The following is a 12,582-nucleotide window of genomic DNA, read 5'->3' as shown; positions in this document are numbered from 1 at the left end:
TTAATGATAAATCCATATTACAAGAATAGAGAATTTTGAGAATAAGACTAAAGTAACGATTGGACCCATGGTTTTTTCAGACATTTGTTGTATAAATACTAAGAATTTAGGACTCACATACAAATAAAGAAACACAACAATTACGAGATGCATAAGGAACAATGAGTGCAGTGAAGGTCTAGTGAGCAACGAGTGTACACATGGGCATGACCTGTACAGAATGAATGCATTTGTGATCAGTAGTAATGGTTTAATAATCTGATAGCAAAGTGTTTCTAAGAAGGACACTAAAAGCACAATTTAACTTACATCTCCAGTTTGCCTTTCTTTCTCCAGGCTCCTTCGCTTGCTACGTGACTTTCTTGAAGTTTCAGTCTTTCTTTCACTACCAATTCCATATGGAGTACCAGCTCCAGTAAGCAAATCTCTGTCTGAGGAAAATCGCTTCCTACTTACAGCACTACGATTGTGATGCTGGGTATTGCTTATACGTCCAATGAGATTCACTTTTTGTGATGGTGTCAACTGCTGCAAGTGGCGGAATTTAATAGCTCTAGGTGCTGCAGGGATGTCTTCAGGTTCTACTTCCTGTAAATGAATGATGTCAACATTAAAAAAAAGGGTATTCCACTCAAATATCAGAAGCTACAACCTAAACCAAAGTTACTGTCACCTAAATAACAGAGGACACTGGTAATTATTCATATTTTCTTTGTTAGTACAAAATATGGGTAGAGCAACTGAGGCATTGTCTTCATACCAAAGCAATATTACAACATACACAACACAAAATTTTGTAATTATGTTTTTTTTTTTTTTTTTTTTGGCAGGCAATGCAGTTCTACATCTTTCTCTACGTTAACCTAAATATCTGCATACAAACAGTAAATGATTTAAGGAGTAACAACTAACTGAAAACCACAAGTATTATGTTGCAAATAAGACAGAAACAATACTGAAAATTCTGCTAGCTTCCAGATAAATTCTCTCTTGAGCTATAGCGCGCATGGGACGCACACGCCCATGCACACACGCACACATAAGCATACACACACACACACACACACACACACACACACACACACACACACACACAGATATATATGCACGCTGTAATCACTGTAATGTACTGAGTAGTTCACAGGCTGATCCTTTAATGTACAACCCTTTATCATTCATAATTTTGATGCTGTTACCACCCTGCAAATGTAATTAGACTACAAAACATTGTGCAGAATGTTAAATTACTGTTATTTTTTACAAAACTGCTTTTGCAGGACATTCTGGAAGATAACATGATAATTTGAAATTAACTAAGAATTATATACGATCTATTCAAAGACTTGTAATGACTTGCTCAAATATGTCCAAAGATCAGTGACAATGTAAATATAAAAAAAATATGTAATTAAAATGTAAATTAGAATAATTCTGGCATGATAGTTCGTGAAACTTCTTTTACTCATTTTTGTATCGAGATTGTATCTCTACCAAAATTGCGTTTATATAAAAAACATCATTACATTTTGTTAAACTAAATTTTGCAACTGGATACTTGCAGAATTGTAACTTGTAGTTACATGACTAGTTTTACAGCCAGTTTAATAATACTTCATAAATCTTTAATTGGTATATGTTATTTATAGCCCAGTGATGGCACCTGCATAGTTGGTTCCAGTTGGAGCTATGTTAAAATTAGTGTGTGTTAGTCATTGCCAGTTGTTAGTAAGTTGATTCTTGTCTGTATCTGTGCTGCCTTTAAATATGCTCATCTCCATTCAAAAATAAAAAATAATAAATCTTGACAGTATTTTTGGTCTGTTGTTGCAACTACAAAAATGTGTGATTTTTTTCACCAGATGTGTTTTGCTTTATTGAGGTAAAGCATCATCAGTGGTAGTGATTTTTCAGCTGATTTCTCACTTACATCGGGAAATGAAATCTGCTAGCACACTGATATTTTTCTGTTTTTGACACTGACAATTTTCGTCTAATTTTTATATGTTCTGCAGTGCTATGCATTTCTCATACCACACTTTTATGCACACCACTGTATTTGATGAAAATTATCAGTGTTGAAATGCATCTGGTGAAAAAAAATCACGCATTTTTGTAGTTGCAACAACAGACCAAAAATACCCCAATAATTATAAAGCAACTGCGGACACTATGGCCACACAAATGAAGAAAATAAATTATAAACATTAACAATGTGTGTAAAAATTTATCTGGTTATTACTATACGCTTGAAGTATCCCCCAGATATTATTTCCAAGTTAATTTCATTGTACATTTCCATCCAATGTTATTGCCTCGTCATCAATAGTGGAAAAACCATTGTTGTCGTCGCCATCTTCCCATAATGTGTCATGGTCTGTTACATCCAGCAAATTTGTGTTAACACATTCTTTAAAGAGTGTTTTTTCCACCAGTGGTAGCAGAATGGAGTCCCATGTACATTTCACCCACTCACAAACCTGCGACAATTCTAGCCAATTTATTTTTCCACTCGGCATGAACTTGCAGTTTTCATCTGCCATCCACCCGTATATTGCTGTTTAAGTGGAGCTTTGAATGTCTGATTTATACACTTATCTCATGGTTGCAGGATGGATGTTACACCTCCATGAATAATGACCAAGCCAGTTTTCCCTTGTTGTAACACGTCTTGCACTTCCTGAGTTGTATGTCTGCAGGAGCTGTGCCGGACCAGCATATTACATAATTGTAAACTGTCAAATTTGTCAACATTTAACTGATTACTCATCAATGTTGATGCTTTAGGGGCAAATAACTGAACAACCAAAAAACAACTCAACTTGCAATTAATCTTATGAGCAGAAGTGGCCTTACGAAATTATGCTAACATACACAATGTTGGAACACATTGCTTGGTGAGAACTCTGGAACTCTAATAGCATGCCAAGCACAATTTCTCAAATAACTAACCCATTGAAAATGAATATTTTCTTTTCTTTTTTGTGGTTCCTACCACATCACATGGATTAAAATCTATGACTTTTCATCGAGTGCTGTTAGTTCTGAGAGACTGAAAGTATAGCCACAGACTGCTGCTATCAACTGACCATTACCCCATACAATGTTGTTTCTTTTCCACATCCACATCTTCACTAAAACTGTGTCCCAAGCTGTACTCCACTGTACACCACTACTTTGCTTACCAAGATAATGCATTCATACATTCCATAAGAATACATTTTACTTATTAGTCATTCAAATGGTACCAAATTAAATTCACTACAAAATTAAGAATAACAATTCCCAGCTTTATAAGCAACCATACAGGTTTTACATGAAATACGTTTTACTAATGCATGCTGGGTACCACAGACAAGCCAACTTTTCTCAAAAGTCATTGTGTTCAAATTTATTTGGAGCAAACAGTTTGGAGAGAGTTGCTACTTCTTCCTCATTTAGATTTTTTCTGTTTTTTAATTTTATGTTACTCACCAATTTAGGGTGTTTTATGTGGGGTATTTCACCTCTGAATGTGTCATATATTTGAGACAAATATGACAGCATAGTTAGCTTATCTGGAATATCACACTGTTCCATTTCTTTACCAGTCATTACCTTTAAAAAAGAAACAAAGGCAACAATTAATTCTAAATAGCATAATATACATCACAAAGACTGAAGACTTAGGTTTACCATTGATTACAAAGACTGTAAAAAGCTGAGCACAAGCTCTAGCTGGACAAGGATGAGGGAGAAATTAGCTGTGGTCTCTTCAAAGGAACCTTCCCAGCATTCATCTTACGTGATTTAAAGAAATCAAAGAAAACTTAACTCAGAACAGCTTGATGGGGATATGAACCTAGTCCCTCAAGAATGGTATTTGAGCACTTTAACAGATCATCTTGGTGTAAGATAAAGGTTAATGATTTCTGTCTTTATTTTATTTATAATTAGTACTGTACTTACTTAAACCAGTGACAAATCTGTAAAGCACATGGATCACTAATAATGTATGGAAAGTTCTGTTTGAAAATTACAAATTATTTAGGAATAAAGGAGATGACTCATCGAAAGGCAGAAGCACTGCTATGTCAACAGGCATACAAGCAGAAGGTCCTGAGCTTGGCTAGCTTTCAGAATGCCCTTCCTTTTTCTAGCTGTAGGAAAAACTCTCTCTCTCTCTCTCTCTCTCTCTCTCTCTCTCTCTCTCTCTCTCTACGGGCATCTTTGTCTTCTGCAGGGGTACTATCCCTGTGGCTGGGGACGATTGGGGGTGGGAGTGGCATAGGGATGGACTAGGATGTTGTGAACATTGGGTGGGTGGCGAAACACCACTTTGGGAGGGGTTGGAAGTAGTTTGGGTACGATGTCCCTCACTCCATGGTATGATGATATTGCGAAATAGGTCTGGAGTGTGCTGCCTGTCTGTGAAGGCCTTTGTGAGGCCTTCAGCATACTGAGCGAGGGAGTTCTCCATCACTGCAGATGCAACTACCGCAGGTGGCCAGGCTGTATGGGAGCGATTTATTGGTGTGGAAGGTGTGGCAGCTGTCAAAGTGCAGGTACTGTTGGTGATTGGTGGGTCCGATATGAATTGAGGTGTGGATGGAGTCATATGAGAGAAGGAAATCAATATCTACGAAGGTGCCACAATGGGTGGAAAAGAACCATATGAAGTGGATGGGAGAGGAGCTGTTGAGGTTGTGGGGGAAAATGAGGATAAGGTGTCCTGGCCTTGGGTCCAGATTATAAAGATTTCACTAACAAAGACCAGGGATGTGGGGTTTTTGGAAGGTAGTCAAGCTCCATACCTTTTGTTTGTGTTCCTATCGATGACACAGTGCTTCTGCCTTTCGTGGAGGCATCTCCTTTATTCCTAAATCATTTGTAATTTTCAACATGGAACATTAAGTCTGTTATGGGAGGGGATACTACTGAAATGTATGGGACCCTTACCAAATAGTACTAATAGTGGGTCACAGGTTTGTTTGATACATGGGAGAGCATTATGAAGATAGTGAAAGAACTGAAGTGTCTAATGTTGAAGATAGTCTGCATTTATCCCATAAAGCTTACTTAGAAATTTTCTAGAACCAACTTCAAGTAATTCATCTAGGAAAACATTACAACCCCTACATATCACACTATAGGGATCATGAGGACAACATTAGATTAATTACAGTGCACACAGAGACTTTTAAACCACCATTCTTCCTGTACCCTATACATCAATGGAAAGAGGAAGCTCTAATAAGAAGTACAAATGCGCATACCCTATGTCAGGTACTTCACAGTGGTTTGCAGAGTATAGATGAAGTTGTAAATGTAGATATGGTCCAACATCTGTGATTCATTTAACAGCACGAGCTCTACAACTAAACTGTAAGATTTGCTCTAAAGTGGACATGATAGACACTAGATCCAAGAAGCAAGTACTGCAACTGATACAGCTACCTTGACATTCAAGACAGAATATATGTGGATCCATTTTGCTATCATGAGATCAGGAGAGTGCAGTATTCCCTACTACCCTGATGATGGTTGCAATGCATTGTGGCATGAACTCCGTGCTGGGTCCAAAGTGAGTACATCTTGCTCAATTCCAGATGTACTGAATGGAATTGAGGTTTAGTGACTTAACAGTGGCCATATAAACAACACTATGTCCACAGAGTGTTCCTCAAGCCATTCTGACACTATTTGGGGGCGAAGGGATGATTCATTCTCTTGCTCAATATGCAAGTTACCTGAAAGTACTGTACATCAATAAGCAGAGGCTTATTATCAGACAGTTAGATCACACGAGACTATGGAAAATATATCAGGCATTTAATTTTGCCTTGTCTACATTTCACCTACATAATAAAACCTGGACCACCTGACTCAGTGGTGCACAAGTGGCAAGCAAAAGGCTTTGCCTCTGTGCTTATCATTTTCATCCAAGCCGTCCTTTCCATCCTTAAAATATACCGGGTGATCAAAAAGTCATAATAAATTCGAAAACTTAACAAACCACGGAATAATGTAGATAGAGAGGTAAATATTGACACACATGCTTGGGATGACATGAGGTTTTACTAGGGGGGGGGGGGGGGGGGGGAATTCACAAAATGTCCAACAGATGGCACTGAACAGCAAAACGTCAGTGACTGCGCATGACAAATGTGTATAAAAGGAGCTGTAATGAGAAAGAGAATCATATGCGCCAACAGTCGCAGCATGTTAATGTTACCTGAAAAGGTGCTTTTAGTGAAGCTGTATTATCAAAATGGGGAATGTGCTAGGTCAGCGTTACGATCCTATCGCCATAGGAAGGGGATTTGAACAGGTAAAGGTCCATTGACAAATGAAGCTGTGGCGAGAATGATTTCGAAGTTTGAAGCCACGGGTTGTTTAGACAATAGACCCCGTAGTGGCCGACCGAGCACAAGGCGTAACGCTGCCGAGACAGTTCAGGAAGAAATGGAGACTGTAGCAGGTTCGTCTATGCACGGGGAAGTCAGCGCTCATGCAGTCACACGTCGCACCAGCATTCCATACACTACTGTTTGGTTGGCACTTAGGCATACCCTCCGATGCTGTCCGTACAAAAGCCATCGGCATCATGAACTGTTACCTGGAGATTTAGTGAAGCGGAGGGCATTTGCGATGTGGGCGTTTCAAAAGATGGCAGAAGATGATGATTGGTTGAGTAACGTGTTGTGGACCGACGAAGCTCATTTCACACTCCGAAGGTCTGTCAACGCCCACAACTGCAGAATTTGAGCTACCGAAAATCTTAGAACTGTCGTGGAAACTCCATTGCACGACGAGAAAGTCACGGTATGGGTTGGATTTACCACATCTACCGTTATCGGGCATTTTTTTTTTCCGAGGAAATGCGTGATTCTGGTTTTGTAACTGCTACTGTGACAGGTGAGAGGTTCGCCGATATGTTACAGAATCGCATCACTCCCAGCCTGGCTGATAAACACCTGCTGGAACGTATGATGTTTATGCAGGATGGCGCTCCATCCCATATTGCTAGATGCATGAAAGATCTCTTGCGCGAGTCGTTTCGTGATGATCGTGTGCTCAGCCGCCACTTTCGTCATGCTTGGCCTCCCAGGTCCCCAGACCTCAGTCCATGCGATTATTGGGGCTTTGGGGTTACCTGAAGTCGCAAGTGTATCATGATCGACTGACATCTCTAGGGATGCTGAAAGACAACATCCGACGCCAATGCCTCACTCCGGACATGCTTTACAGTGCTGTTCACAACATTATTCCTCGACTACAGCTATTGTTGAGGAATGATGGTGGACGTATTGAGCATTTCCTGTAAAGAACATCTTTGCTTTGTCTTACTTTGTTATCCTAATTATTGCTATTCTGATCAGATGAAGCGCCATCTGTCGGGCATTTTTTGAACTTTTGTATTTTTTTGGTTCTAATAAAACCCCATGTCATTCCAAGCAAGTGTGTCAATTTGTACCTCTCTATCTACATTATTCCATGATTTATTCAGTTTTCAAATTTATACTGACTTTTTGATCACCCAGTACAATGGTGGTGTTCCTATGCCCATACAAATTGCAGTGTTCTGTGACAGACTGATAGCAGAGGTATACATTCAGGCCATGGTGTCACTACCCCATAGCAAAATGGTGGTTCTGTATGGCCATTGTCATCTGTCATCAAATTAGGAAGTGATTTGCTTAACTGTGGCCCATATATCTACTCTCACAATCTCCAACAGCCTTAGCTCCAGAATGTTGTTGCCCATGGCAGATGCCTCTGGAGGTTGCAGTTGTAATATGTCAGTCAGGTGTGGACCTTAGCCAACTGGTACCTGGAGACAAGACTGGGAAAGTCACTAGACAAATACCAGTCAAGCAAGCACATCGTATGCTATCATATGACAGGGCAGATAAGATGGCACTCAGTGCATGTTTCTGTTTACATGGTCAGACAGTTCTGCACAAGAACAAGAACGGTTGGATGGACACCTCAGCAGAATGTAGAGTTTGCAGGTATCAGAGAAACAAAACACAGTCCAAGATAAAGCAGGAATGCTTTCAGTGGGGAACTTCTTGATGAGAGTATGATTTGTCTTTTTGCATGGATAAAGAAAGTGTCATGCAAAAGTTTCAAAAGTAGTTGTTACATAATTTGACTAGAGAGACAAAGAGTCTAACATGACCAACCAAATTGAAAGTTTTACAGAATGCTAGAGAAGAAAACATCCCAGTGTGGGACAGTGTAGGCTTCAAGACAGAGACTGCATTGCTACATCTGGCATGAGGCACTTTAATGCCTGCCAAGAAGTCGAACATAAGTCTGGCCTCATTTACAAGTAATGACAGCCAATAAGAGTCATTACTGCTACCATCAGAGGTCTGGTTCCATCCTAGGCCACAGATGCAGGCATGCAATGTTCACTGTATGCTGATAAGCAATGCTCTTTATCTGAACACACAGCATCACTACTATTCATCACCAGCACACTGTAAGTGCTGCTGGGTAATGACATGCACTACAGCAATCTTGTAATAGTCCATCTGCCAATCTTCCATTTATCTCGGAGCAATAACTAAAACCCAGGGAATCGACCCTGAGGTGTTCACTAATATCAGGGTCATACCTCTGTTTTCTTATTTTAATCTCACTGAGAGAAAGATATTAGATGCCTCATAATATTGTTTTGTAAAGGGTAACTGAAGTCAATAAGTTCCTAGTGCAGTTATATAATATAAGAGTAATACAATTATCTCTCCTCCCTATGACCAACCCCCTCTTATTCTCTCTATGCATTATATGCTCTATCCTCTGAACTCCTTTTCTCTTATTGTACAGCTGATGAGTCATTTGTCAAAAGACCTGTCTCACAGTACACCTCTACCCCTCCTTCCCTATCCCTTCCCCACAGCCATCTCACTGGCAACTGCTCTCAATAGTCTATAATCAACAGTGAGTCTTACTGCAGCCACAGATGTGTACATCTGTGTCATGTGTGTGACAGTGTTTACTTAGGCTAGAAAAAGTGCAAGAGCTAAAAGCTTGTGTAAACAATGTTTTCTTTTTGTGTGTTTCTATGCACCATACATCAGTCAGCTGTTGGTGATCTGTTGCCTTAACTTTTTGATGTATTATTCCATCCATGAATTTCCATTGTTGATATCTTATAATAAATAAATGTAACTAAGATTACTATTCTGGTTCTATGTTAATTCAACAGATTCATCACTACACAGTCTTCCCAGAATAAAGGAACTCTCAGTACAGTCTTGATACAGTCGCACATGAAGTTCCTACAATCAGCACATCAAACGAGCTCATGCAGTGTCTCTTGCCCATACAGTGCTGATATGTCAAACAAATGGACAGCGCAAGGTCTGATGCCGTATCCAAGACACGCTAAACACAAACGCTAACTTATTTCATATGCCTTGGCAGCAGGAATGCTCCCCCCCCCCCCTTCCTCCACACCCCAAACAAATACAGAAGCTGTAAGCTGTATTTTACTCAATCGGTCATGAGCACAGAAAAATGAAAGTTGGAAAAACAAAGTGAAATATTTAATACTTACACTTTAATGCAACAAGAATATAGTATTAAAAACTGATTTTACAAGACACAACTAATATAGTACTACTTAAAACTTGTTTTATGTACTAAGAGTAAAATGAATACATAGTAGATTATGCAAGTCATACCGTCAGCACTATATACACTATGTGATCAAAAGTATCCAGACACTCTCAAAAACATATGTTTTTCATATTAGGTGCATGCCACCTGCTGCCAGGTACACCATATCAGTGACCTCAGTAGTCATTAGACATAGTGAGAGGGCAGACTGGGGCACTCCACGGAACTCACGGACTTCGAACATGGTCAGGTGATTGGGTGTCACTTGTGTCATATGTCTGTACGTGAGATTTACACACTCCTAAGCATCCCAAGGTCCACTGTTTCCAATGTGATAGTGAAGTGGAAACGTGAAGGGACACGTACAGCACAATAGCGCACAGTCCAACCTCGTCTACTGACAGACAGAGACCGCCGACAGTTGAAGATGGTCGTAATGCGTAATAGGCAGATGTCTATCCAAACATTCACACTGGAATTCCAAAATGCATCAGGATCCCCTGCAAGTACTATGACAGGTAGGCAGGAGGTGAGAAAACTTGTATTTCAGGGCCGAGCGTCTGCTCATAAGCCACACATCATGCCAGTAAATGCCAAACTACACCTCGCTTGGCATAAGGAGTGTAAACATTGGACGATTGAAAAGTGGAAAAACATTGTGTGGAGTGACAAATCATGGTACACAATGTGGTGATCTGATGGCAAGGTGCGGGTATGGCGAATGCTTGGTGAATGTCATCTACCAGCGTGTGTAGTGCCAACAGTAAAATTCAGAGGCAGCAGTGTTATGGTGTGGTCGAGTTTTTCATGGAGGGGGCTTGGACCCCTTGTTTTTCTGTGTGGCACTATCACAGCACAGGCCTACATTGATGTTTTAAGCACCTTCTTGCTTCCCACTGTGGAAGAGCAATTTGGGGATGGCAACTGCTTCTTTCAACATGATCGATCACCAGTTCATAATGCACGGCCTGTGGCGGAATGGTTACACGACAATAACATCCCTGTAATGGACTGGCCTGTACAGAGTCCTGACCTGAATCCAATAGAAAACCTTTGGGATGTTTTGGAACGCCGTCTTCGTGCCAGGCCTCACTGACCGACATTGATACCTCTCCTTAGTGCAGAACTCCACAAAGAAAGAGCTGCCATTCACCAAGAAACTTTCCAGCACCTGACTGAATCTATGTCTGCGAGAGTGGAAGCTGTCACCAAGGTTAAGGGTGGGCCAACACCAGATTGAACATTACCGGTGGAGGGCGCCATGAACTTGTAAGTCATTTTCAGTCAGGTGTCTGGATACTTTTGATCATATACTGTTCCACAGCAACATTTGAAATTACCAAGACTAAATGTACGAACTTATTATTTTGGCATAAAATTTCTTATAAATGCTGTATGTAAGACTGTTCCAGGAAAGACTCATAACAGGAAGCTTATTTTATTTGAAGCGTGATACAGACAAATGATGTATAACACATGTAACTTACAGGTGGTATCCCCAGTTCTCTCTCTAATGTATCAAATGCTAGCTGGTTGTTGGCAGACACATCTTCTGGTTTAAGTGAGTGAAAATCTATGAGATCAGGCCTATATCGATGGATAATGGCACATAAAATCAGTCCATTCTTAAAAGAATCAGTCATATTTTCCACATGGAGATCACTATACAAAGCTACTTGCTTCTTCAACCAGTGGAGAAGTGTGTCTGGATGTACCTGAGAATCTGTAAAGAAAATTGTACTCACAATTACATGTACCCATATTATATGCATACAGTTACAATTTCAAAGTATCTCATATTTCAACAGAAAGTTAGATATAAATCTGTTACTTACAAGGCACTATTAACATGATGTAAGTAGTGCAGTTCATAAAAAAAATGGTACAAATAATACAAGCAGCTTAAAAACTGAAGAAAGTGTAATTTTATTACCAGTACAAAACACTAAATTAATTAAATTTTCTGTAACAGTTTTACTGTTCCCTCCTACAATCATATAATAACAACATTTTACACACACACACACACACACACACACACACACACACAAACAAAACTTAATGCTCATAATATGTTCATCCCATCTAGTTGTCTTCGTAATTTGTTAACAATGCTTTCACTTTGATATTTTCTTATCCTTTCACACTTCTTTGAATTAAGGATTTGAACAATGTCCAGTCACATTAATGTGGCCACCTGTCAAAAACTGAATATGATCTGCAAGGATAGGTACTTAATTGTGTTGGTCCACTGTGCCTTCTAGAATGATGAGATCACCCAAGGAATGGTATGAAAATGTTCTCGAAACCATAACCCTCCCTCCTCTGGACTGGGCCCTTCAGACGATTGTTACAGGGTGTTTGCTTTCACACGTTTCATGCCATACACATCAACAGCCACCTATCCAATGGAGCATAAAATATGATTCATCTGTAAAGGCCACCGCCAGTCACCAGATGTCCAGCTGCAGTAGTGGTATGCAAATTTCAGCCTTTGTTGCCAATGAAAAGCAGTCAACATGGGTGCACTTGCTGCGAAGGCCAACATTCACTGAACGGTCATTGAGGAGACACTGTTGGTTGCCCCTTGGTTCAACTGGGCAGTCAGTTGCTCAGCAGTTGCATGTCTACTCACCTGTTCACATCTCTGCAGCCATCGTTCACCCCCTGCCACATGTAGCCTCTGCTGCACCACAGTTGCCTCAGTGCCAGTTTTGCCATTTTGCCATGCACACTGTTATTTTAACCATAGCACCATACAAACAGTTTACAAACTTACCCATTTCAACCTGAAAGCCAACCATCATGCCCTTTTGGAGATCAGATAAATCACTTGGTTTCTGCGTTACAACAACGACTGCACTGTTTTCCACGATCCTCCAAAATGCTTTATATACCCTCCACTGCTAGTGCTTCCATCTACCAACTGTGAGGTGTTACTGCACATTGACATGGAACACAGGAGGTGGTCAC

At 40.1% G+C, this 12,582-nt stretch overlaps 1 protein-coding gene across 1 annotated transcript in view; it reads right to left on the bottom strand.

The window, feature by feature from the left end:
* LOC126260833 (F-actin-monooxygenase Mical) overlaps window positions 1-12,582 on the bottom strand; it is a 556,018-nt gene that overhangs the window by 183,670 nt on the left and 359,766 nt on the right. Inside the window, exons 13-15 of the mRNA XM_049958228.1 lie at window positions 11,097-11,332; window positions 3,472-3,594; window positions 310-588 (exon numbers count right to left, since the gene is read on the bottom strand). Coding sequence (XP_049814185.1) covers window positions 310-588; window positions 3,472-3,594; window positions 11,097-11,332 — 638 coding nt within the window. The remainder of the gene's footprint in view (window positions 1-309; window positions 589-3,471; window positions 3,595-11,096; window positions 11,333-12,582) is intronic.

The sequence above is a fragment of the Schistocerca nitens genome, chromosome 5 (genome assembly GCF_023898315.1).
Source record: "Schistocerca nitens isolate TAMUIC-IGC-003100 chromosome 5, iqSchNite1.1, whole genome shotgun sequence".
In the NCBI taxonomy this organism is placed as follows: Eukaryota; Metazoa; Arthropoda; class Insecta; order Orthoptera; family Acrididae; genus Schistocerca; species Schistocerca nitens.
The sequence above is the reverse complement of the archived record's forward strand: the minus strand, read 5'-3'. Positions and strand labels throughout refer to the sequence as shown.